Source organism: Myotis nattereri, assembly GCF_964212035.1.
Source record: "Myotis nattereri genome assembly, chromosome: 3".
Lineage (NCBI taxonomy): Eukaryota > Metazoa > Chordata > Mammalia > Chiroptera > Vespertilionidae > Myotis > Myotis nattereri.
The window spans coordinates 182690655-182717463 of record NC_138077.1 but is presented as its reverse complement, the minus strand read 5'-3'; the positions used below and the strand labels follow the sequence as shown (position 1 = coordinate 182717463).

The 26809-nt window shown below is 41.4% G+C and overlaps 1 protein-coding gene across 1 annotated transcript in view; it reads right to left on the bottom strand.

Moving 5' to 3' along the window:
- AGBL4 (AGBL carboxypeptidase 4) overlaps positions 1–26809 on the bottom strand; it is a 999231-nt gene that overhangs the window by 590630 nt on the left and 381792 nt on the right. The window contains exon 4 of the mRNA XM_081087168.1: positions 1781–1875. Coding sequence (XP_080943294.1) covers positions 1781–1875 — 95 coding nt within the window. The remainder of the gene's footprint in view (positions 1–1780; positions 1876–26809) is intronic.

The following is a 26809-nucleotide window of genomic DNA, read 5'->3' as shown; positions in this document are numbered from 1 at the left end:
ACCTGGGTTGACTTCAGAGACTCAAAGCAAAGGCCTATCCCTTGTCCAGAACCCACTGTTAAAAAGAAATTAAGGAAGAGCAGTCTAGTACATTTGATTCAGCAAAGCAAAAAACCGGCCCAGGAAAATATTTTATCTTTTAATAAACAGTTTTCATTATCATCATCAAATGCCTGCATTTTTACAAACCTGATCTTCTCAGCCCAGCATTTACAGAAAATTTCCAAGTATTGTTTATAGATAAAAGCACAATTCAATATTTATGAATTGCTGGTTTTCTATAAATATAGATATTTGGAGATGATCTTCTCACTAGTCATTAAATTTTGAACAGAGATCAAAGCTAGAATAATATTCACAATTCCTTGCATTTGTATAGTGTTTACATAATACTATTAATAATAGATGACATTTATGGAGCACTTAGCAAGTGCCAGGCACTTTACATGTAAATTTGCATAATGAATTCAGTTCAGTTCAAGGAACATTCACTTAGCACCTACTGTGTGACAGATGAATAACATTTTGTTTCTGTCTTTAAAATCCCTTGTTTTGGTACACTCAATCAGTAGATGTTGAATGAGTAAATGAGTGGATGAATGAACAAAATAATTGGTTTGAATGGCATTGTGGGGTAATAAAAATAACTCAGGCTCCTCCCCTTACTATTTATCATCTTTAGAAAGTACTTAACCTTTCCTAGACTCAATTTCTTCATCTGTAATATAGGGATATTTAAAATCTCTCTTGCAAAAATGCTGTGAGAATAGTAACAGCAAATGTAAAACATCTGACAAAGAATGGTTCTAGGTCAGTGGTCAGCAAACCGTGGCTCGTGAGCCACATGCGGCACTTTGGCCCCTTGAGTGTGGGTGGCTCTTCCACAAAATACCACGTGCGGGTGCGCACGTACAGTGCGATTGAAACTTCATGGCCCACACGCAGAAGTCGGTTTTCGACCTGGGCAAGTCTATTTTGAAGAAGTGGCGTTAGAAGAAGTAGGGGAACGTTCGCTGAGATCGACCCCTCAGACTGAGGACGTTTTTAGCAAAGGCCAGCTTAGGAGTACCCTAATTAAGTTAATAACAATGTACCTACCTATATAGTTTAAGTTTAAAAAAATTGGTTCTCAAAGGAATTTCAATCGTTGTACTGTTGATATGTGGCTCTGTTGACTAATGAGTTTGCCGACAACTGCTCTAGGTAATGACAGTAGTTACTATTATCATCCACATCATCATCATCATTACTATAACTGGGCAATCCTATCTAGCTCTCATCCTCACTAGAGCAATGGGATAAAGAGAACTTTAACATCCACAAAAATACAACATCCACACACACACACACACACACACACACATCAAAAAAAACAACAAGAAAAATATACTAAAATGTAGTTCTCATTATCCTCCTAGGTTACTGAACAACATTTATGTCCAGGCTAAAAGAACATAGAATCACTTTAATTAAGTTTCCAAAGATACCTTGATAAAAGGCAAGCAGGATGTGAAATTAACCAAATAATAGACTACACCTTCCCTCAGAATGTTGGTCAATCTAAACATGAGCATGTTCTCTATCCCAACATTCTCAAAAAAAAAACAGCACCTGGAGCCATCCAGAAATTCATATTCTTCTTCTAACCAATAGTCACCCAGAAACTCATCTTATTCTTCTCAGTGCCAGTGAGGCTAAGCCCTATCCATACAGCAGATGAACTTGTGCTCTGGGTCAAATTCTCCAACCAGAAATATGTCCCAATCAGTGGGTCACTTACCATTTTGGTCTGCTCGTAGATTTCACCATAGGGGCCATCCCATCTCTATAAAGACTCTTGGTTTTGCTGAAGTTAACAATATTGAAAATAACTCTCTGAAAAAGAAAGAGAGAGAAGTTTATCAGAAGACTATGCTATATGCAAGTTGGCACTTCCTGATGATTAATACTGGAAAAAATAAGCAGGGTTAAACTGTACAGTGAAGAAAAATGATGCTCACAGAAACTCAATGTGTTTGCTCCAGTTTAGCACAGTAGTTAACACCACAAACTCTGGAACCTAGAAGCCTGAGTTTTAATCCCACTTTACACTCTCAAGTTGTATGACCTTGCCAAACTATTAAGTCTTTCTGTGTCTCAGTTTCCTCATCTGAAAAATGGGAATAATAGTGGTATCTAGGGTTACTGATGAGGATGAAATAAGTTAGTATGTGTACAGTGTTTGGAACCATACTTGGTATATACTCAGTACTATATGTTTTGGCCATTATTATTAATTGTGCTGTCTCTATAGACTGACCTAGAATTTTCATGGAAATGAATGATATTATCATTACATTGATAGTCGTGCATTTGAAGCTCAACAAACTAAAGATAGTAACAGTACAAAACTGAAGTTAAAAAATTATGCAACTTCTCCACGCCCTTTTGACTCGAACTAGAGGTTATATGTCCTCTCTGCACCCCCTTTGTTATCCTTTGCTAGGCCTAGGGGTACTAGGCTCAACCCTAATTTTAACATCAACTTATAGGGGCATAGGTACTTGGGTAAGCACCTTTCCTCTCTGGGTTTCCCCTTTAAAAATGGGGGAGAGTGTTCTAGATGACTAAAGTTAAAAGAAATTAGGCCCTTGTTTTAATAATTTTGCCATAACTGGGGAGAAGAGACTAGGAAAGAAAAGATAATTGGGTTTAAAAGACACTAAATGACCACGGAAAGAGTCCAAGGGACAGAGGATGAGGAGCAGAGCAAGGAAAGCCAGAGTAGCTGCAGAAAGGGAAAGCTTTCAATGGGTCACCATAGACTAGTGTTTCGATCCAGAAGCAGAGAGGGAAGCATTAAAATTCATGTATTGTTTCAGTTAACAAATATTTATTGTGTGAGGTATTATAAAATATCAAGGGCCAGGTGTTTTACACACTTTTTAAATGATTTAAATATTCTCCTATAACTGCAGATGTGGAAATGGAGGCTCCAATAGTTTACTTGTTTAAAGTCATATAATAGATAATAGATGGAGAGCTGATATTGAATCCAGGGGATTAAAAAAAATAAGATGCCCATGATCTTTAGCTGCCCACTAAGGTTCCAAATTTCATAACTCTAACCAAAAATAAGGGCAAAGATAAATATAATAAAAAATTTCAAGTCTTTATAATTTTGGGGTTTTTTTGAAAAGAGAAAATCTTAACCATTTCCTCTGGCCTCATGTTTGGAACTACCATAAAAATATTTTGTTCTATGAAATAAGCTCTTAGGAATAACTCATGTTTTTCTTTCTCCTTAGAGATCTAACCATTGACCGCATCTCCAGGCATTTCAGTTTCAGAACTCCCTGTTGCATTAAATTAAGTCATCAAGAATGTCCAAGGCTATTCCATTATTAATAACCCAGACCTGCCTGTTGTCAGTTCAATTACTTCTCCCAGGCTCTTGACTATGGTCCGATTTAAGAAAATCAATATCAAGGGGCGCAAATGGCCTTTGAACCTCACAAAGCTTAATCCCCCCTTTTTTCTTCTGAGATTCCAGGTGTCAGATCCAGTGAACCTGGAAGCCATATTGCAATTTCAGGATTAAATTAATACTAAATGCAGGGGGTGGGGGGACATCTAATACAGAAATAATGTGCATATGTGAAGCTGAAATAAATAAATGAGAAAGTAAAACATTTATTGATCATTAATATCCTACACTGTGCCAGGAATATTACCCAGGTGTTTTAAATATACTTGATTATTTAGCATCTACATCCATAAACAAAAGTTATTTATTTTAGCCCAACTTCAAACATGAGGAAATTAAAGCTAACACAGGCTAACTGGCTTGTCACTCCTCCCGCTCCCCCTCACCCCACAAAATACACCACACATGCATGCACACATACACACACACACACACATACACACACGTGTACGCCAGAACTATTAATTGTTAGAGCTTGGATTTAAATCCTAGGTGCTCAGACATAAAGATCATACTTTCTGTGACACCACAGGCAAAGAGAACACTATCTCTTAACATTCTTCACCCATGCATTTCTTAATGTTTTCCAGCCTATTTAGGAAGGTTACCTGTGGTTGTAAGAGTCAAAGGTATTTGGAAGTAGGCACTTAGGAAATCTTGTCTTTCCATATTTTACACTCTATTACCAGTTATTTACTCAAAATTCATCATAAGAAATGGAATCTATGAGGTAATGGTAACAACTATAATAATAGCAAACAACTTCTGAGCACTTCCTAAGTACCAAAAATTTACATATTCTTCATTTTTCATGTATCAAAGAAGAAATAATGATAAAGATGTAGAAAGAGAATGGAGCAAAACATTCTCATCAAGGGAAGCTTAGCATATCAAACAAGGGCATTAGCAACTTGACAGAATTAAAATGGATCTTTCAGGGAGATGCATTCTTCTCCCTATAACTCAGAATAAATATCTACAAGCATACAAACAAAAATGCCTCTCTTTTCCTCCATAGTTACTTTTTTGAGGAAACTCCATACTGTTTTCCATAATGGCTGCATCTGTCTGCATTCCCACCAGGAGTGTACTAAGTTTCCCTTTTCCCCACATCCTCTCCAGCACTTGTCATTTGTTGATGGTAGCCATTCTGACAGGTGTGAGGTGATACCTCATTGTCATTTTAATTTGCATCTCTCTGATGATCAGTGACTTTGAGCATTTTTTTCATGTCTCTTGGCCGTCTATATATCCACTTGGAGAAGTATCTATTTAGGTCCTTTGCCCATTTTTAATTGGATTGTTTATCTTCCTTTTGTTAAGTTGTATGAGTTCCTTATATACTTTGGATATTAATCCTTTATCAGATGTATCATTGCCAATATGTTCTTCCATACAGTGGGCTCCCTTTTCATTTTGTTGACTGTTTCTTTTGCTCTGCAGAAGCTTTTTATTTTGATGCAGTCCCATTTGTTTCTTTTCCTTTGCCCTAGGAGATGTATCCATAAACATATTCTACAAGAGATGTCTGAGAAACCCAAAACAGCAATCAGAAAAACGTATGCATCCCTCTGTTCATAGCAGCACAATTTACAATAGCTAATATCTGGAAACAGCCTAAGTGCCCATCAGTAAATGAGTGGATAAAAAAGCTGTGGTGCATTTATATAATGGAATACTATGCAGCAGTAAAAAAGAAGAATCTCTTACCCTTGGAGACAGCATGGAGGGAACTGGAGAGTGTCATGTTAAGTAAAATAAGTCAGTCAGAGAAAGACTATTATCACATGATCTCACTCATATTTGGAATCTAAGTAACAAAATAAACTGATGAATGGAGTGGATCTAGAGATACGGAAGCATGAAACAGAGTGCAGAATCTCAGAGAGAAGGGGGAGGATGAGTGGGTGGTAAGCAATCAATCAAGAACCTTGTATGCATATGTGCATGGTCCTTGGCCACAGACAATGGGGCGGTGAGGCCCTGGGGCTGGGGGCAAGAGTGGGCTACAGGGGGTCAATGGGTGAAAAAGGGGGACATATGTAATACTTTAAACAATTATTTTTTAATGCCTCTCTTTTCCTCAATCTCATAGCACTTCCTACAGAAAATTTTGTTCTAAATTTCATTTACACATTCATTCACTCAAGAAATATTCATTCAGCCTAGCTGGTGTAGCTCAGTGGTTGAGCATCAACCCATGAACCAAGAGGTCACTGGTTCAATTCCTGGTCAGGGCACATAAATGGGTTGCAGACTTGATCCTCTTGGGGGGCGGGGGAGGGGTGCAGAAGGCAGCCCATAGATGTTTCTATCTCTCCCTTTCCCTTCCTCTCTCTCCAAATTCAATAAAAACATTTTTTAAAAAAGAAATATTCATTTAAACATTTAATAAATAGTTATAGGATTCCTACTCCATTGTGTGCTGGAATCACAGAAATGAATAAGAACCTTTCTCCTTAAGGAACTACCTACTGGGGAAAATAAACAAGTAAAACACACATGTGAAAACACACACACACACACACACACACACACAATGGTGAGGTAGTCTGGTGGAAGGAAAGCTGTATCTTTACTGATGAATAAGGACTGGTCAGGAAGGAGAGAAAGATGGAAGATATTACAGTCAGAGGGAGCAACAAGAACAAAGATCAAGTAGTCTGTGGAATTACAAGCTGTTTCCTGTGGCTACAGCAAATAATTCTGCGACTGAGTTGGGTAAGAGAAGAGACTGGCATTAAAAGACATGGGAGCCATACTGAGTTTTAAATATAGGTGCGAAAGGTTCAGATGTATGTTTTGGAAAGAACACCCCAAAATTGACATCCTGTTCTCCTCCCAGGATGATGAAAAGGTCAAGAAGAATGGAGAGATTACTAGCTGCCAATTACCAATCCCAGGCCAACCTACAATGTGCCAAGAGAATGAATCTCTACATTTACCAACTCCAGGTTTTCATTGCCCAGAGCTGCTACAGAGTCCTATTGACAAGTGGGGCAACAGGTGTATGCATATGTTTGATTTATTACATGGGTTACTCATCAGGCAAAGGGGAGGAAGCCACAGTGGATTTTTTTTCTCAATGCCTCTGAAATTTTCAAATAGGAATGTATAGGTTTTCATAATTAGGCAAAACCAAAAATCCCTCTCATTTTTGTTCATTCAGTACCTCACTTAAGGTGGATTTACCACACCCCGGTTGGTCCTCTAATGCTACCCACTTCTTAGTTTATATTCTACTTGCTTTTATTATAATATGGGGAATTATTTTGATTACTGGGTTATCTTGTTTAATGTCAGTACAAACTTTCTTTGATAAGACACAATACCTATCTTTCTTACAAATGCATATATCATATGTGTATAGTAATTGCAAAAGTTTTCACAATTCTTATTTCCACTCTGCATCCACATTCTTTGTACTAAGATTTTGCTGCTTCATACATCAAAAGGTGAGTCTCTTGATTATGGGATGACCTTGTGATTGGCTTTGGCCAATATAAATTGGTGGAAGTGACAGCATACTAGTTCAGAGCCAAGACCTCAAGAAGCCTTGTGTAGTTTCATGTTCTTTCTTAAAACCCTACCTCCAGCATTTGACAGAGGACGAGAGTCCACAATGAAGAGAGCTCAGTTGTTCCAGCTGAAGCCATCCCCCACCAGCATATAGCCATCTGACGTGCAAACATAGGAAAGAGCCTAGCCCACATAAGCTGATTATCTACCTAATCCAAAGCTGATCACCAATACAGACGAATATGGATCAACCCAGCTGATCTATAGACTTGAAAGCATTAATAAGTGTTTAATCCTTTAAACCACTGAATATTGGGGTGCTTTGTAATTTAACAATAGCCAAATAAAGTACTACATAATGCTTTAGTGAGCAAAATGATGAAGAAGAAGGAGGAGGAGGAAGAGGAAGAGGAGGAGTTGGAGAAGAAGAAGGGTGGCAAAAGAAAGAAATAAAACATTCAAAAGAAGGGGGAAAACATCACTTATGTGTGAAATCTAAAAAGCCAGACTCATAGAAGCCAGAAATTATAATACTGGTTTATGGGAGATGGGGATGAGAGAAATGAAGAGATATTGGCAAAATAGGACAAATTTCTACCTGCAAGATGACTAAATTATTCTTATTCCTTCTTCTATAAAAATCACAGCATGGTGATTATAGTTAATAATATTGTATTACATACTTTAGAGTTGCTAAGAGAGTAAATCTTAAATGCTCTTACTGTAAAAAGGAATAATGTGGTGTGATGAAGGTGTTAGCTAACACCATGGTGGTAATCACTTTGTAATATATAAGTACATCAAATCAATACCTTGTAGACCTTACACTTATACAATACTGTATGCCACCTAGTGACCTGGTGCATGGATCTGTGCACATTGAAAGGAAATTAATTAGAAGGTGGCCAACGAGGTGGGACTGGGTGAGATGGGCCAGACACACCCTGGAGCCATCCTCCCATGGTCCCTCCCTGGTGTCTGCGGAGTGAGCGGGGTCCCTCCAGCAGGTGGGGTTCCTTGGCCTGGCCTGCAGGGATCAGGCCAAAACCAGATGACATCCCCCAAAGGGTCCTAGAGTGTGAGAGGGCTCTCTGCAAAGTTGTTATCCTACAGGATGTGGAACACGAACACAAGTGTGCAGTAAACCAGATTTGGAGCTGACAATGCCCCAGCAACAACATAACCCACAGCTGAAGATGGAATCACGCATCTCTGCAAGGAATTAGGCACCCTCCTCTCTGGTTTCAGGGTGCATCACCCGAGAACCGAGAACTGCCACTGCCAAGTCACTGCATACTGACAGCTCCTGTGTTGAGTGCCGGACCCCTGGTGGTCAGTGTGTATCATTGCAACTGGTCAGATGGTAGAAGGGACACTTAGCATATTAGCTATATATATACTAGAGGCCCGGTGCACAAAAATTTGTGCACTCGGGAGGCAGCGGGGGTCCCTCAGCCCGGCCAGTGCCCTCTCGCAGTTTGGGACCCCTCAGGAGATAAGGCCCTGCTGGCTTAGGCCTGCTCCTGGGTGGCAGAAGGAAGGCCCAATCCCTAGGTGCAGCCCCTGGACAGGCTCAGAGCAGGGCCGATTGGGGAGTTGGGGGCACCACCCCCTGTCATGCACAGAGCAGGGCGGATTGGGAGGTTGCGATGTCACCCTCAGTCACGCTCAGGGTAGGACCGATTGGGGGGTTGGGGCACCGCCCCCTGTCACACTCAAATCAGGGTCGATGGGGAGCTTGCAGCGCCACCCCGTCACGCACAGAGCAGGGCCCATCAGGGGGTTGGGGCGCTGCCCCCTGTCACGCACAGAGCAGGGCCCATCAGGGGGTTGGGGAGCTCCCCCCTGTCACACACAGAGCAGGGCGGATCAGGGGATTGGGGCGCCACCCTCTATTACCCACAGAGCAGGGCCGATCAGGGGGTTGGGGTGCCGCCACTGTCACAGTCAGGGCAGGGCCAATGGAGAGGTTATGGCTATACCCCATCACACACAGAGCAGGGCCGATCAGGGGGTTGGGGCGCCGCACCCTGTCACACACAGAGCCGCAGGGCAATCAGGGGGTTTGGGCACTGCCCCCTGTCACACTGATCCCGGTGCAAGGAGGCCTCTCCGCTCTGCTGATCCCGGTGCTGGGAGGCATATTACCCTTTTACTATATAGGATAGAGGCCTGGTGCACAGGTGGGGCCAGCTGGTTTGCCCTGAAGGGTGTCCTGGATCAGGGTGGGGTTCCCACTGGGGTGCCTGGCCAGCCTGGGTGAGGGGATGATGGCTGTTTACAGCTGGTCACACACCCTTCAGGGTGGGGGTCCCCACTGGGGTGCCTGGCCAGTCTGGGTGAGGGGCTGAGGGCTGTTTTCAGGCTGGCGGGTGACTGAAGCTCCCAACCGCTCCTTTCTTTCTTTCTTTTTTTTTTTTTATTCTGGGCCAGCTTTAGCTTTGAGGCTTGGCTCCAGCTCTTAGGCCTCCAGTGCTGAAAGCAGGTTTCTGGCCATTGTTTACCCTTCTGTATTTGAAACAATGTTGCGATCCTGCTGGCTGAAGCCCGGGGGACTAAAGCAGGTTTCTGGAGTTTTGTTTAGCTTCTATATTTGTAACATAGTTGCTTAGAGTTGCAGCTCAGAGGCCGGCAGCAGCAGGCGGGGAACGTTGGAGTCCTCCGTCACTGAAGCAAGCAAGCCTCAAGTTCGCTTTAAGCTGCCTGGCTGCCGGCCGCCATCTTGGCTGGCAGTTAATTTGCATATTGCCCTGATTAGCCAATGGGGAGGGTAGCGGTTGTACGCTAATTACCATGTTTCTCTTTAATTAGATAGGATATATATATATTAAAGGCCTGGTGCACGAAATTCATGCACAGAGGGGAGGGATTCCCTCAGCCTAGCCTGCACCCTCTCCCATTGGGGACCCCTTGGGGGATGTCTGACTGCCGGTTTAGGGCCTAAACCAGCAGTCAGATATCCCTCTCGCAAGCTGGGACCACTGGGTCCTAACTGCTCACCTGCCTGCATGCCAGATTGCCGCTAACTTCCTCTGCCTGCCCACCTAATCACCCCTAACTGCCCTCCCCTACTGTCCTGGTTGCCCCTAACTGCCTCTGCCTGCCTGCCTGATTGCCCCTAACTGCCCTCCCCTGCCAGCCTGATCTTGCCCCCAATGGCCCTCCCCTGCTGACCTGATCTTGCCCCCCAACTGCCCTCCTCTGCTGGATAATTTGGTTCTGATTTGTTGGTTACTATGCCAGTCAGTGTCAAAAGCTCCACCTCCTAGGCAGCCATTGGCTCCCCACAGCACCCAGATTTGGTTCTGATTGGTTGGTTCCTACACCAGTCAGCATCTCTGGGCCTATCAACAGGGCCTGATCAGAAAGGCGGGGCTGAGCAGCAGCTGGAGTGGAGGCCTGGAGAGAAATGAAGGTGTGGATACTGGCCAGACTGGGAGAGAAAGAGGGGGGCAAGTGCTGATCAAAAGCTGCCATAGAGGCAATGGATCAGTCCCTGCTTCTCTCTTCAAGCTTCTCTGTGTTCCTGATTCCCAGCCCCCTCAGCAGTCGGTGCTGGGGAACCGCACCTGCAAGGAAGCAGTCAGCCTGGGTTGCCACGGCAACCCAGTGCTGATTGCAGGACTGACTTCCAGTTGGTGGAGCCTTGTCATTACTGGTTGTTATGATCCAGGGTTTTTATATATTAGGATACATAGATGATAGCTTAATAAATCTGGAATAAAAGTTTTAAAAAAAGAAAAAGAAAATTTAAAATTTTAAAGTAATTTACTTTATATTGTAGTTTATAGTCACATTATTTGTATTAAATTGAGACTTTGATTTTTCTTCCCTATATTTACAAATTTTCTGATACAAGTAAATTCTTCCATAAGTATTATGTCTATTTATTGTTAAAATACTAATTAAACTTGGTTTATATATATATATATATATATGTATATTTACACATATATATACATACATATATATATACATATATATACATACATATATATATACTTTTTATCATTTTTTTCTCTAGATTTTTACTCTCTAACTTTAGGTAGTGGGGATAATATCAGTTTCTGATCTTCAGAATTATGCAATTTGGCTGGGTTCATGGGAGATAAAATGGATATGTTATAAAGCAATCTCAGTTTTTTTCTCTTGACTTATTTGTAAAATGAAAAGTTTTGACAAGATTACACTAGTCTTAGGAGACAGAAGCCTAAGTTCAAATTTGCCTTTGTAAACTTTAGTGCGTTTTATTTTACTTCAGCTAACCATAAAGTCAGAATGGTAATACTTTTATTATCTAAAGGCTCAATCTCCAGCTAGTTAGCTAAAGCAAGTATTCTGAGAGTTCTTTCAACTCCAAGACCTACATTTCTATGGTTCTGTTTTTATTTAAGTCTTTATTATGGACTTAGTACTTTTCTGTAAAATCTCACAATAGAGGGAAAGGTCTTAATATTCCCATTTTACAGAAGAGGAAACTGAAGCTCTCACAGAAATTAAATAAGTTGTCCAAGAATACAGTGCTGGTAAGTGGTAGAACCAGATCCAAAATCAGATTTATTTGACTCATATGGGGGAGCTCTAGAGAATAAAACATACTACATCCCTTACCTCAGGAATGGACAATCTAAGCTAAACAAAGAAGCAACAAACTCCTCTCCTCCCACTTAGAATCACGTTGTAAATTAAAATGCAATATTATAAAAATCCATGCATTCAATTTGCCTTTGAAGACAAACATTTTTTATAAAAAGCCATTGATGAATAGCAAACCTGTACAGGAGAGAGGAGAGAGAGAGAGAGAGAGAGAGAGAGAGAGAGAGAGAGAGAGATATGGAGAGAGAGAAACCTGCTTAAAGGCTAAAGGGGCCTTTTCTTTTCCCAAAGCACCTGGGAATTTAGATGACTAGCTTTATGGTACTGCTTTTCAGAGCAGCAACCACACTACTAATTGCTACCAGACCATGTGCCTGAAGTTATTTGTCAGCAATTATACTAAGCCAAGCAAATTCTCTCATGCAGTACTCCTGAGGCCATTGACAACTGCTTATGGGCTACTGATAAGATAGAGGTCTAGGTTTAGTCTCTAGCCAATATAGGGCTATACTCAGGCCCATGTTTCATTTTATGGTTGGAGCCAGGGGTAGAACCAATATAAGGATTCAGTCGAGAGCCACAGTTAAGATTTGCTTCATCTGAAGAAAGAACTAGTCACTCTCCAAATTTAGAGGACAATTCAATAAACAATCAAAATAGTATATAATTTCAACATGAAATAGATATGTTTTGAATAATTGATGCAACATTATCTCAATCATATTTGCATTACCCTATGTTTATCTGACACATTTTTCACTATTCATGCAAGGCTCAGGCTGAGCTTTCACAAACTAAAAATTATAAAATCCACATTCACAGAGCTTCACCATATAGCTGTTTTGAAAACCTAAGAGATCAATTTGAAATGGAAAAAGCTGAAGTATCTTGTGGATGGCCAAACAGCAGATAAAACGTTTCCTTATTAAAGGCTGCTCTCTCCAATGTATTTCAGAGAACACTAAGATATCCCCTTTGTTTAAAGATAATTGCGTTTTTCTCGGAGTGGTTCACTAGGGCCTTACCTTGGACATGAATTTTTCATGACTGATTGATTGAAAAGACAATGCCAACAGAGAATAATACAAGTGTAGGGACCTGTGTTACAAGGTAGGGGTAAATTACTCCAAGGGTTAGAATGACAAACCCAGGTGTCACCTTCAACTCAACAAGTAAATTGACAATTATAAATCTGTTGAAAAATGAGAAAAATCAATTAGGAAAAGGTTGACTTGTATTTAAAACTAGTGTTTGCTTTATTGAACACCATTCAGTGGACTTTGGAAACAAACAGAGAAAGTGGCATGGGAAAATGCCCATCTCTGGGTGGGAAGAACACTGGATTGGTAGAGTAGAGACCTGTCTTCTCTTCCAGGTTTAATTCACTGTCTTGTTATTTGACCTAAGCAAGATTACTTCCTGTCTCTGATCCTCTATTTTCCTATTTCTAAAGTAAACATAACTGACTACTCTCCTATCCTGAGTCATGGACTGGAGAATTTGCACCAAGTAACACAGTTAAGTCCGGTCCACAGTGAAAAGGGAGACTCTAGGTTCTATAAACATGGATCAATCTCTTTACTCTTTCAAGACACATTTCTTGAACTCCGTATATGTGCCCCAAACTATTTATGTGTTGGAGATACACAGATAAATAAGATATATCTTGTTTTTACATTTATGTAGTTTACACTTTAGTGGGGGAGACAAAAAACACACAGGTATAGCCTGGCCAGTGTGGCTCACTGATTGGGCATCAACCGTGAACCAGGAGGTCATGATTCAGTCCCAGTCAGGGCACATGCCCAGGTTGTGGGCTCTATCCTCATTGTGGGGTATGCAAAAGATAGCCAATCAATGATTATCTCTCATCATTGATGTTTCTATCTCTCTCTCCCTCTCCCTTCCTCTCTAAACTCAATAAAAATATATTTTTAAAAAACCACACAAGTAAATAAATGAATGTATAATGCAGTATCAGATAATACAAACTATGAAAAAGTAAAACAATAAGTAATTAAGGCATAGAGTGGAAAATGGTCTATTTGGCTTAAAATTATTATTTTATATAAAGCTTGTTGAATATCTACTAAGTTCCTCAGAAATGGTCAGTTATTTTTGCATTGCATATTGTTTCTAATCCTTAAAAAATCTTATAGGTAAATATTATTTTTCATTTTACAGATTAAGGAAGTAATATAAAGAAAACAAAAGATCAAGTAACTTTCCGTTTCTTCACCTTTCAGAGAGGGATGGACAAATTTGGTTTGAATGCTGAGGATAATGATGTCACACATGCATGAAGAGGGTATAAAAATTGTTTATTATTTACATAACTAGAGGCCCAGTGCATGAATTCGTGCACAGGTGGGGTCCAGCCGCCCGCCCTAGATGGGGGGGGGGGCGGCAATCGGAGGCAAGGCCTGCTCGGTGGGAGGGGCCACAGGAGGAGTTATTATTATTAGTAAAGATCTTTGAGTGTGTACTAGTATACATGTTTGCTGATGGCTTTCGGATGAGTTGAAGCTTCAAAGGCGCTTTAGTGTCAGGGACACTTACAGCTTCCATTTCTAAGCCTCTCCCTATACAGGTAATGTGGTTTAGTTCCCTGTTGACAACCCTCTGCAGTGGTTCTCAACCTGTGGGTCGCAAACAATGAAAATACATCCTGCATATCAGATATTTACATTATGATTCATAACAGTAGCAAAATTACAGTTATGAAGTAGCAACGAAAATAATTTTATGGTTGGGGGTCACCACAACATGAGGAACTGTATTAAAGGGTTGTGGCATTAGGAAGGTTGAGAACCACTGCAAAAAAGGCCGTGGTGTGATGTGGCTGCCCTCCTTGGTAGGAAGCAGCGGAGAAAGAATGCAGGAAGATGGTGATTGTGCTGGGCACCTCTCCTGGACACCTGACTGATGGTCCAGACCATGAGCAGTTTTCCTCCTGATCACTCATCATTCAGGTTCCTGGTCTATGAAGGCTGGAGAACATTTGCTTACTTAGAATCACTGAAGGTCACACTTCAGTGATAGGAGTATGGGGAGATCAGAGGCAGGGCCAGTAGGGGGAAGGGGTCATGGGCGGTTGGCTGACTGGCTCTGTCCCTGATTGGGCTGGTTGGCTGCTGCAGTATGCATCATAGCCACCAGTCATTCTGGTCATTCTTGTCGTTTTGCCATTCAGTCACTTGGGTTTTATATAGAGACTAGAGGCCCAATGCACAAAATTCATGCAAGAGTAGGCCTTCACAGCCACAGCAGCTGCCTCAATCCCACCCTCACGGCTGCAGTGGCTGCCTCCATCCCACTATCACAGCCGTGGCAGCTGCCTTGATCCTGCGGCTGCAGCCTCAGCTTCATCAGGAAGGTGGTCCAAAAAGACGTCCAGACATCTGTGCGGACAATTTGCATATTACGCTTTTAATATTATAGACTAGAGAACTGGTGCACAAAAGTTTGTGCACTCGGGGGGGGGGGGGTCCCTCAGCCCGGCCTATGCCCTCTTGCAGTCTGGGACCCCTGGGAGGATGTCTGCCTGCCGGCTTAGGCCCGCTTCCGGGGGATCGGGCCTAAGCTGGCAGTCAGCCATCCCTCTGGCAGCCCAGCAGCCCTCGGGGTATGTCCACTGGCCAGTGGGAAGCAGGCCTAAGGTGCAGTCGGACATCCTTAGTGCTGCTGGGGAGGCAGGAGAGGCTCCCACCACCACTGCTGTACTGGCAGCCGTCAGTCTGGCTTGTGGCTGAGGAGACCTCCTGCTGTGGGAGCGCATTGACCACAAGGGGGAAGCTCCTGCATTGAGTGTCTGCCCCCTGGTGGTCAGTGTGTGTCATAGTGACCAGTCATTCCCAGTCATTCTGCTGTTAGGGTCAATTTGCATATTACCCTTTTATTATATAGGATAGAGGCCTGGTGCATGGGTGGGAGCCAACTGGTTTGCCCTGAAGGGTGTCCTGGATCAGGGTGGGGGTCCTGCTGGGGTGCCTGGTCAGCCTGGGTGAGGGGCTGATGGCTGTTTGCAGACTGGTCAAGCCCGCCCAGTGGGGACACTCACCCCATGAAGGTTTGGCCAGCCTGGGTGAGGGGCTGATGGCTGTTTTCAGGCTGGCCACACCCCCTTTAGGATGGGGCGTTCCCACTGGGTTGCCTGGCGAGTCTGGGTGAGGAGCTGAGGGCCGTTTTCAGGCTGGCCAAGCCCCCCAGTGCAGAAGCTCCCAGCCTCTCCTTTTTTTCTTTTTCTTTTTTTTTATTCTGGGATTTATTTACCTTCTATAATTGAAACTTTATAGCCTTGAGAGGAGCTGAGAGCCAGCCAAGGTGGGTGGGAGGGAAGCCTCCTGCTCGCTCCAGCTCCGTGGCCACGGCTGGCTGAAAGCCGGCATCTGGGGTTTATTTACCTTCTATAATTGAAACTTTGTTGCTTTGAGTGGAGCTCAGAACCCGCCACGGCAAGCAGGAAGCTTGGCTTCCTCCATTATTGGGGCAACCAAGCCTCCTGCTTGCTCCAGCTCTGTGGCTGCCAGCCGCCATCTTGGTTGGGTTAATTTGCATATAGTCGCTCTGATTGGCTGGTGGGCATGGCTTAAGGTGTGGCAAAGGTACAGTCAAGTTGCATGTTTGTCTTTTATTGGTGTAGATATATATATGCAAAGTGTCCCCTTGTAAGTTCGACTGACTGTGAATTCGATCAATTGCTATGACATGTGCTTGACCACCAGGGGGCAACGAAGAACGAAGGAAGGCCCTGGCCAGCAGCCACTAGGAACCATACTGTGAACAAATTTTGTGCACTGGGCCTCTAGTATATAGTATAATTCCATTTATAGGAAATTCTAGAACAAACTAATCTGAAATTGAGGGTGGGAAAGACATGTAATGAGAATAGAGCCACAGTTGTCTAAACATTATTCACCTCACTAACTATAGATAAGAAGTTTTCTTACAGACCCTGGGAAACCGGACAATGAAACAAAGCTATAGAAAGATAAGATGCCTCGATGGGTACATTACTCAGAAAAGAAATACATTTTGAAAACAGACCAAGGACAAGACATGCTTTTTATTTGGTTGCTGTGCCTGGACCCTGACCCCCTCCAGGAGTTTTTCTCAGGAACGCTGACCATTCTCCAGTCCCAGGAACAGGCTGAGCTGTTTAGATTAGTTACCTTATTATCAGACTTTGGGCTCCTAAAGGCAGACCGCAGACTCTACCCTCCTCTTTCCATGTTATATTTGTAGCTTGCAGCTGCACATAGCTATCTTCTCCCTTGTGTGTATACAACCAGCCAACTGGCAAAGGGGGTCAGATCAGATTTTTATGGGTGATCGACTGCTCTCACATACTGCCAGCATTATTGGAATAAACGTTCATATATGATTGAACTCTGTCTCTGCTTAATTGACTAAAGTGGTGACAGGCAGCCTGGACCCCTTGGTTGTCCAGTTACAAGATGACAGAATATTTGTTACCTTTGGGTAATCAGCAATATTTGATGTTTTGGTCAGGGTAGTGGTTACACTGGTGTATTGATTTGTTTAAGTTTATTGAGCTGTGTACTTAAAATTTGAGTATTATATTGTATGCAAAAAGAAGTTTGTACTTTAAAGAAGTTTGCAAAAATTCTCACTAATATTTATGACTCCCAGAGAAGATTCTGAATATACAGTTAATATCTCTTCTAACTCTAAAATTTCAGGATTTTACTGCCAATTTTTACTAGTTGATTAACATATTTACCATGTCTCCTTAACAACAGTAGATCAACAGCACTAAAAGTTTCAGACAATAAACTACATCTAAAAATACTAGTAGTTCTAACAGCTTAAGTGAGAAAAACATTTGAAAGACTATACATTAAAATCTCTGTAGTGCGCTAAGTGGGACAATAGCATTTTTTTATACCAAGGGCCAACCAAAAAACTAAAGCTGAAATATTACAAAGCCAAGTTGGTAGACAAATATATGATATTTCACCTCTAGAGGAAAAACACATCTAAATGTCAAATTATGTAACTGAATGTTTTACCCTCTACAGTTTCAAAGGAATAGAAATGTCAACAGCATAGATCCTGAAATTTAGAGACAAGCAATTTATGACTCAAAGCACAAAATTGAGAGTGTGAAAATCTGTGTGCTAGTTCTGGCTATGTCACTTATTAGTTGCATGAATTTGGAAAATAAGGTAAAGTCTCCAAGTTTTTGTTCCCACTTGCATAAAATTGGTATTAATACCACGCACTTATTAGGAAGACTACAGATAGAGTACCTCTAAAATCTCCCTATTATTATTATTAACTTACCTCAATGATTTTGAAGCACTTTAGTTTGTTGTTTTTTTTTTTTCTTAAATATATTTTATTGATTTTTTACAGAGAGGAAGGGAGAGAGATAGAGAGTTAGAAACATCGATGAGAGAGAAACATCGATCAGCTGCCTCCTGCACATCTCCTATGGGGATGTGCCCGCAACCCAGGTACATGCCCTTGACCGGAATCGAACCTGGGACCTTTCAGTCCGCAGGCCGATGCTCTATCCACTGAGCCAAACCGGTTCTGGCGAGTTTGTTGTTTTTTTTAAGGCTCCTGTCCCAACAACCCCAACTAATTGGAAAATTTGAAAACCTACATGGATTGCTCTGAGCAAATGAAACAACATGCTAGAGTTGCCTTCTAAGCAATCACTTGTGCAACACATCACAAAGATAAACTGAGACCATTCTCTTTCCCAAACAGAACAACTCTCCCTAAAGAAAATACCTCCTCTAAATTTTTCATTAGAGAAAAAAATGAGGGGAGGGTCTACTACACAATTCAACCAACTCAACATGAGCTAAATCTCCCAAATTGATTCCCACTGTCAACTGTGGCATACCTACAAGAGCTCCCTAATTTTAGTTTAAATGACTCTCCCATCTCTAAACATGACTGAATCCCACGCCACTAATTCAATCTGTCCAAGCTCGTGTTCCCCAGCTTCTTCAGACCTAGCTCTCTATTTCTGCCAGTGCTGGCTCACCAATAGCCACAAACATAGCTCCAGAATGCTTCTTTTCCTCTGTCCGTCTGGTTCACTTCTATTCATGTTCTGAGACTTAGCTTAGGTTTCATTTGCTCCAAGAAGCTTAATTTAACCCTCAAACTCACATAGGTAGATCCTTCAGGTTCTCTCTCTGTAACTTGTATGTCCTTTCACAGCACCCATCATTCCATATTGTTAAATGTTTACTTATTTGTTTGTATCCCTCCTTCCCTCAAATGAAAAATTCTTAAAGATAAAAGTTATATTTATTCTTTGCATTCTGGCATTTAAAAGGCTCCTACTATATGTTTGCACTAAATGAATACAGTGAAAATGAAATACGTGAATGCAAAAATGAGTAAATCCATGAATAAATAAAATAATTAAATGTATGGAACTCATTCATTTTGGCCTTCATGACTTTGTTCTCACTGGACTGTTCTCTTCTCCCTACCCAAACCCTATCCTGCATTCTGTTCCTGCTAAAGTTCTGTCTCTACATTCTAGAGGATAAGCATTGAGGATATAACAACAACAACAGAAAAAGTGCCCACACTCTCAAGGGCCTTTCAGTAAATAAGGGAAGAGGTAGATATAAATAGTTGTGTATGACCAGAATCTAGCAGAGGGAAGCAATGGAACCTGTGGGGTCATAGGTGAGGACCAATCCTAGCCTGGTAGGTCAGAGATATATTTCTAAAGAAAGCTCTTTCTGACCTAAGACTTTGAAGATAGGTAAGATTTCCAGGTAAACAGTAGGAAATGGGGATGATATAAAACATTTCAGGCCAAAAAAAAACACAAACTATGAACAAAGGAATAGCGATGTGAAATAGTATAGTGTAGGGGAGGAATCCAGAATCAAACTTTTTAATAAAGTTAAGTGACCTGTCTAAGGCCAGTCTGATTAGTAAAAAAGTTGAGACTAGAGCCCAGGCCTCCTTCCAAGTTCAGTACTGCTTCCGTTACCCCAGACAATATTATTGCTAGATTGCTTGTGACTACCTTCTGAGACTTTCCAACGAACAATACCAAAATGTAGCACTTCGTCTCTTCGTCATCATCACCACCACCACCACCACCGCCACCACCACCCCCCAGACACACAGAACTCCTTTCTCAGTAGTCGTGGCAGATCTCAAGGAGATTTTAGAAATTCATTTGGTATCAAAGGCTGTCATATAGCAAGACATCTGTCATTTGCTAGAGTTCTGTGAAATGCTCAAATCTTCAGAGCAACTTGGAGTCCCAGCAGTGACTCAATGAAGCAATGTAAACAAAGCCCAAACATCGTCCAACAGTGAATTGCTCTGACAACCTACCTTTTTCTAAAGAATAAACCATAACAAAGTAATTGCAGATTCTTGAGATAAATGGTTTGTCAAGCAAGACCCTCAAAAATGTTTCAATTATCCCAAAGCATAAGGAAAAAAAAGGCCACCTACTGCAGTACACAATTGCTAATGCCCACCAAGCACTCGACAGTCTGTTCTTATTAGCATTATCCCTAACAACTACATAGGCATCAAGACACGCTCCTGGGGTCACAAAGATAGAGCCAAGATTCAAACTTCAGTCTGTCTGACTCTAACGCCAGTAATATTTTTGGTAACTCTGCGGTTAAGCAGGTCCTCTCCATTTCTCCTGACTCAAATTTAGTGACTACAGCTGTGGGATAAGGTCCCAGACAAATGGTCAGGGGACCCTGGCTATTTAACCACTACTTTTCTGTGTGACCTCATATTCCCATGGTAGGAGTATGTCTAAATTATTTCTAAGGCCTTGAATACTTCTGACAGTCTGTGACTCTGTGAAATTTTAAAATATTCTTATGTAACAATGTCCCATGAAAAGGTCATGGTCCTGTGAGTTGCCTGTAGTGGACAGATAGGAGGATAAAACCCTCAGAGAAATTGAATTGAGTTCTCTGGGCTTATCAAAGTGGAAAAATAGGCACCTAGCTGCCAAAAACTGAAGGAGTAAGTCCTTGGGAGATGAACTTAGTTAAGGCAAAGGCTCCTGCGCATCAATACTGCCAGCAGCAACCTTAGTCAATATCACAAATGCAAGCAAAGACAAGAAAAATATGAGGTTGGTTTTGTTGAATACGACAGGAACCATCAACCAAGTGGTACATTAGATGCCATGTTAGATCTGGACTTAGGGTCAAAAGACTCAATGTCTTACCCTAGGCATCCAGGCTAGTCAGTAATTCTAGTGGCTCCTTCCCTGCTTATGTCCAAGGCCAAAGGCACTCGAAAAAACTCCAAGGCAGCTCATCTTTAATTCAACTTCTCCAGACTTTGACTCCTCTGACTATATAACCTTCTGGCTTTTCTCACTTTTGTCTGATCTCTAGTTTCTGTTCCATTGCCTCACATCTGGACAAGAAAAGCTTCCTTCATTCCCTTAGTTTTATAAATGCAAGATACACACTTCTCAAAGTCAGTGATATTAATGTGAGATCTGAATGATGGGTAGGATTTACAAGAAAAAAAAAGAATTGGGGATAGAAAGCAGGGGTCAGGGAGGAGAAAGTTTCAGACAAATAGAAAAATCCGGGGAAAGGACACAGGGCAATCAAGAAATTAAGAACAGTTCAGTTTGGCTAGGATGCAGAGTATGCTGGGGAAATTGTAAGGGATGGAGCTGAAAATATCAAGTTTAGTATAACAGCAGCTGTGGGACAGAAGATCCTGATTCAGCCACCTACTAGCTATGTGGCCACTCTCAGTTTTGTCATTAAGATGAAGATAACTTCCTGTAGACCTCGGTATCCAGCCTTTAGTAGATGCTAAGTAGTCATTGAATCTGGATCCTAGAATGAAAAGGAACAATGGGGACTGAGGTAGTGGGGATTAACCATTTTCCCTATGTGATATACAGGAAGAAAAAGTGGAGGTTTGGAGTGGTCTAGGGTTTCTTGTCTGGCATCCAATGAGACGACAGGGTCAGGTTCCGTTCAAGTACTCAGGTCCTGTGCCCGTTATGGTTTTCTAAAATTCAGAGCACAGTATCACTGCAGCAGCCTCCTCACTGTCACGCTGTGAGTTCTGCACGGAGCCCTAAGAAAGTTGTCAGCCATGAGATTCTTTCCCTTCGAATGCAAACACACATGGCATAGGCATATGATTCCCATCTAGATCCACCCCCGACTTCCGGCCAGGAGGCTGCTGTGTAGGCAGGACCGTCTGCCTTTCAATTTGCCAGCCTAACCTGGTACCCTGAGCCAGCCTTCTTCAAGTAGTAACAGAGATCTGGCAAAATTCACACTTTTGTAAATTGCTTCCAGGGGTCTATCTATAACTACCTTTTCTATGCCCTGTCAGAAGAGGTTAACCTGGGCCAGTGACAACATTCCTCAGACCAAACAAATGGGTATTTATTTCTGGAAGAGAATGGGCAGCCATTCCTTTAATCCAAGGAACAGATGCTGGCCCAGGAGGAGAATGGTCTGAATGTCCCACTCACCATTCTTAGGCCATAGGGCCAGGAATTGCTATTCAAAGCCACAGACCCTGTCCCCTCAGGTTCCCTGATGGCATCAGTGCCCAGCGACTATAGAGTTATTACCATCATCATCTCTGCTGTATGTTAGGCCCCAGTCAAATTGGCAGCATTCCTTCTATTTGCAAACAGATTGCAAAATAGGAATGCCAGGCAGGATGCAGGCTGGCCAGGCTCCAAGGACCTTCAGCAGCAACCATGCTAAATTAGGGCTGCATCCTACGCCCTGAACAGCAGCAGGTGCTGGCACTGCCTCCCAATGACCCTGGGGTATGGGGTGCCTGGCCTCTCTTCTCTCCTGGAATAAGCATCATCAGAAAAGGGAGAGTGGAGAACTTCCTGGGAAATTATAGGCAAGCATACAACACTGGGGTCCTAAACTACTCACAAGTTTCCTGACATGGGGAGTTTTACTTCCATAAAGATTGGTCTAGAATGAAGCACCAATAGAAATTTTCTTTGACTTGATTTGCTCTGAGGGTTTAAATTTCCATCTCTTCTCTGCCTTAGTCTGTCATCCATGGTCCTCTATCATCTATGCATGTGTATGTATGTCCAGCCTGAACTGATCCTTCTTTTTTTGCCCATCACTCTTCATTCAGTCCTTTGGTCACTGACCATCAAACATGAGCAAAGGATAAAACAATAATAACGACGGCAACTGTCATTTACGAAGCGCTTATTGTGTAACCGACTCTGTGTCAAGTGCTTTACTCATATTTTCTAGCTTAATCCTAAAAAAATAAAACCCAATTAGTAGGTGCTATTATCATCCCCATATTATTTGAGGAACCTGAGGCTCAGAGATTTTAAGTACCTTGCTTGAGATCATAAAACTAGTATGTGGGATAACTGAAATATCATTATCGCTTGAAACAATTTTTCTGTAATAGGTCTTACTGTCCCCCTTTCCCAGATGAGGGGACATGTTCGGAGCTTTAGGAACATGCCCACTGTCAAGCTGGAACTCCAAATAAAACCTGTCTGATTCCAAAGTCCTTACCCTTAACCTTTATACTCATCTGCGAGATTAGCTACCACCCTCCATCAGGAAAGAGAGAGAAATATCTGTCTCATCTAACTCCATGACTCTAGTAAGAGGATGTCAATGAAAACACACTGTAAACTGCAAGGCAATATTTGAAGTTAGTTACAATTCATATTACTTATTTCACAAGGTAAAAACATATAAAATATTGTATTCATTTACTTTAGCAGACAACTTTCTTTTCCTTCCTTTCCAAACTGTATACCTATTATTTCTTTTTTGCTTTTTCATACTAGCTAGGACTTCTAATGCATACAAAGATGAAAAGCAGGCATGAGAGGAACAAACCTTGCCTTGTTCCTGATCTTAAGAATCCAGTTTCTCACCATTAAGTATGATGCAAGTTATAGGTTTTTGTAGATTTTCTTTATCAAGTTGAAGTAATTCCCCTCTAGTCCAAGTTTGTGTTAAGGTTTATTTATTTATTTTAAATACTGGAGGGGTGTTGAATTTTGCCTATTGATGTGGTAGAATACATTAATTTTTAAAATTTTGAACCAGTTTTACATACCTATAATAAATCATACCTGTTCAAGGCATATAATTATTTTTTGGACAGTGTTGGGTTCAACTTACTAATATTTTGTTGAGGATTTTTGTATCTATGTTCAAGATCAATATTAGTCTGTAGTTTTCCTTTCCTGTAATGCTTTTATCTAGTTTTGGTGACTATTAGCTTTTTATCATATAATAAAGGTAAATATTGTTTTAACGCTCTTTTAGCAATTTATATCCTTCCCTAGGAACAAAAGTTTGGGAGTCAAGTTCCAGATCTAGCTTGTAATTGCAGATGCAGTAAAGGGAAAGAGCAGAGAGGACTTTGGGGTCACACAAACCTGGGTTGGAATCCCAGTTCCGCCATTACTCTGTGACCTGAGTCAGTACTTCAGCAGACCTCTGTTTCCTGACTGGTAAAATGGGAAGCAATAATTTCTTCCTTGCAATGCTATACTGAGGTTGTAAAACAGTAAAAAAAAAAAAAAAAAAAAAAATGGAGGCTCGATATATGTCATTAAAACACAAGACAAGAACATCTTTATGTCATTTAAAAACCTAATTTTTATAACAAAACCAGAGATGAACTGGTACGCTTTCATAGCTGTTCCATGAAAAGGAGACCCATAGGTCTCCATTAATAGCCTCCGCATCTCCATGTGGGCAAACATGATTTTTCCAAAACACAAGTCATCCCTTCTGAAACCCCTTGAATGACTTCCCATTGTCTTCAGGACAAATCCCAAGTTCTTTAACATGGCAGTTCATGCCCTATATGATCATCACTGCCTATCTTTTCAGATGCATCTCTTCCATTTGTGCACTCTATTTCAGACATGGAAACAATAGCCAGCTCATTACGCTGCTCTACATATTTTGCTACAATGCCTTCTTGAAACTCTGTGACTAGCTAATTATTTTAAACTAGTGGCCCAGTGCACGGAATTCATGCACTGGGGGTGGGGGGGGCTCCCTCAGCCCAGCCTGCACCCTCTCACAACCAGGACCCCTCAGGGGATTTCCGACTGACGGTTTAGGCCCGATCCTGTAGGTTCAGGCCTAAACCAGCAGTCAGACATCCCTCTCACAATCCAGGACTACTGGCTCCAAACCGTTCATCTGCCTGCCTGATCACCCCTAACTGCTCACCTTCCTGCCTTATCACCCCTAACCGCTTCTGCCTCAGCCCCCGCCACAGCGGCTTTGTCCAGAAGGATGTCCGGAATGATGTCCAGAAGGTCGTTTGGCTGTCCAGTCTAATTAGCATATTATGCTTTTATTATTATAGATGCTCAAAACTCAACTTTGGTATCCCCCTTCTCCAGCAACCATTCCTGACTCTAAGCTGTGGTTAGAAACCCCTCCTTGGTGCTTGCATTACCTGTGCTTGCCTCTCACAACTTTAATGACTATGACTTAACTAACTGGGTATAATCTCTTTCTCTCACTATACTGCAAGTTCCTTGAAAAAAGGACTATGTCTTGTTCATTGGTGGTACACACAGGTGCTCAGATAATGTTTCCTAATTTAATAAGAAATCACAACAGTGTGGTGATTGTAGGAGGGAGAGGGGCAGGAGGAGGTGGAAAAGGGTACAGGGGCATAAATGGTGATGGAAAATAAAATAAAGGAAAAAAGAAATTTAAAAAAAGAAAAGAAAAATAAAGGTCTACAGATGGCTTTTGTATCAATATCCGTTATGAAGTGGACATTCTCTAATCAATGTTCCTCAATTCATAGCATCGTTTTTGTCAGGAGCTCTCAAATTATTGCTGGTTGTGAAATAATTAGATAGATCCTCTGCTGCTTCCCTCTCCAGAGGAAAAGCAGGCAGTTAGCTCCGTATTACCTGTTGAACCTTCCTCTCTTCTTCCTCCTCCTTTCCCCCCTTTCTTGTATAGCAAGCCAACTGAGTAGTAATTATGAGAACACCTACACTATAATTATTGTAGCATTTAACTTTGTATTGACATCTATGAAAGAAAGAACTCTAGGGATTGATGAACAATTATGTATTTCCTACCTTTCTTTCAAATACACTTTTTTACTTTAAAAAAATCATCATTTTGACACATGTCTTACCAGTTTTGAAATATCCTGATTTTATATTTTGGGTGGAACACTTGAAACATAATGTATTAAACTGCTAGAGTTGGAAGGAAACTTAGACACTTATTAGTTTGATTCCCTTTTTTTACATTAGCGAAACTGAGGCTCCCAGAGGGGAATGTGGCTTCCCTAAATGTTACAGAGTTAGGGGAACCAGTGGCAGTGGAGAGAAAACACATACAGGCTTCAAAGACCTCAGGTCACATAGCCTGAGTTCAGTTTCTCACTGTGTAAAATGCTGTTAATGCCTGCCACATAGCACATTGTGAGGATGAAGAGGGTTCATAGATGGGAAGCAACTTACTATAAATTTAGTAAGTTACACTAAGTGTACTAACTGCAGTGACATTTACTGAGCACCTTCTATGTGCCCACAGTGTTAAGTGTTTTACAGATCTCAACTAATTTAATCCTCACAATGTATAAAATAGGTACTATTTCCTCATTTTAAGTAATAGAAAGCTGAGGTCAGAGAAGTTAAATAACCAGAGTTATTTTCATTAGTGCTGATATGCGAACCCAAGCAGTCTGGTTCTAATCTCAACTTATACAGCAAACTGCACTTAACAAAATTATTTCATTTTAATTTCTGGTATTATACTAGCATCCATTTTAAGCTTTTCTTTAATTCAATCAACTGACGTGTAACGAGTTATGTATACATTATAGGAAATGCGACTATTTCTTAAAAAAGAAATCAATTAGTCATTTTGACATAATTGAAGATTTGAAAAATGTGATCAATATTTACCTTATGTAGTTGATATTTTATCACTGCTCTCAGAAAGTAATAGATATCCTTTATACTTATGACACAACATTGAGCTAAGTTCAGAATTCACCTTTCTGGTCTGCCCTATCCTAGTTAGTAAAAGGCCTTTCTGTCCTTCTTGCTATAGATTTAATATTTCTGTCTATCCCTACCCCCAAATTCATATGTTGAAATCCTAGCCCTCATGGTGATGGAATTAGGAGGTGGGGCCTTTGGGAGATGATGAGGTCATGAAGGCACAGCCCTCATACATGGAAATGGAACCCTTACAA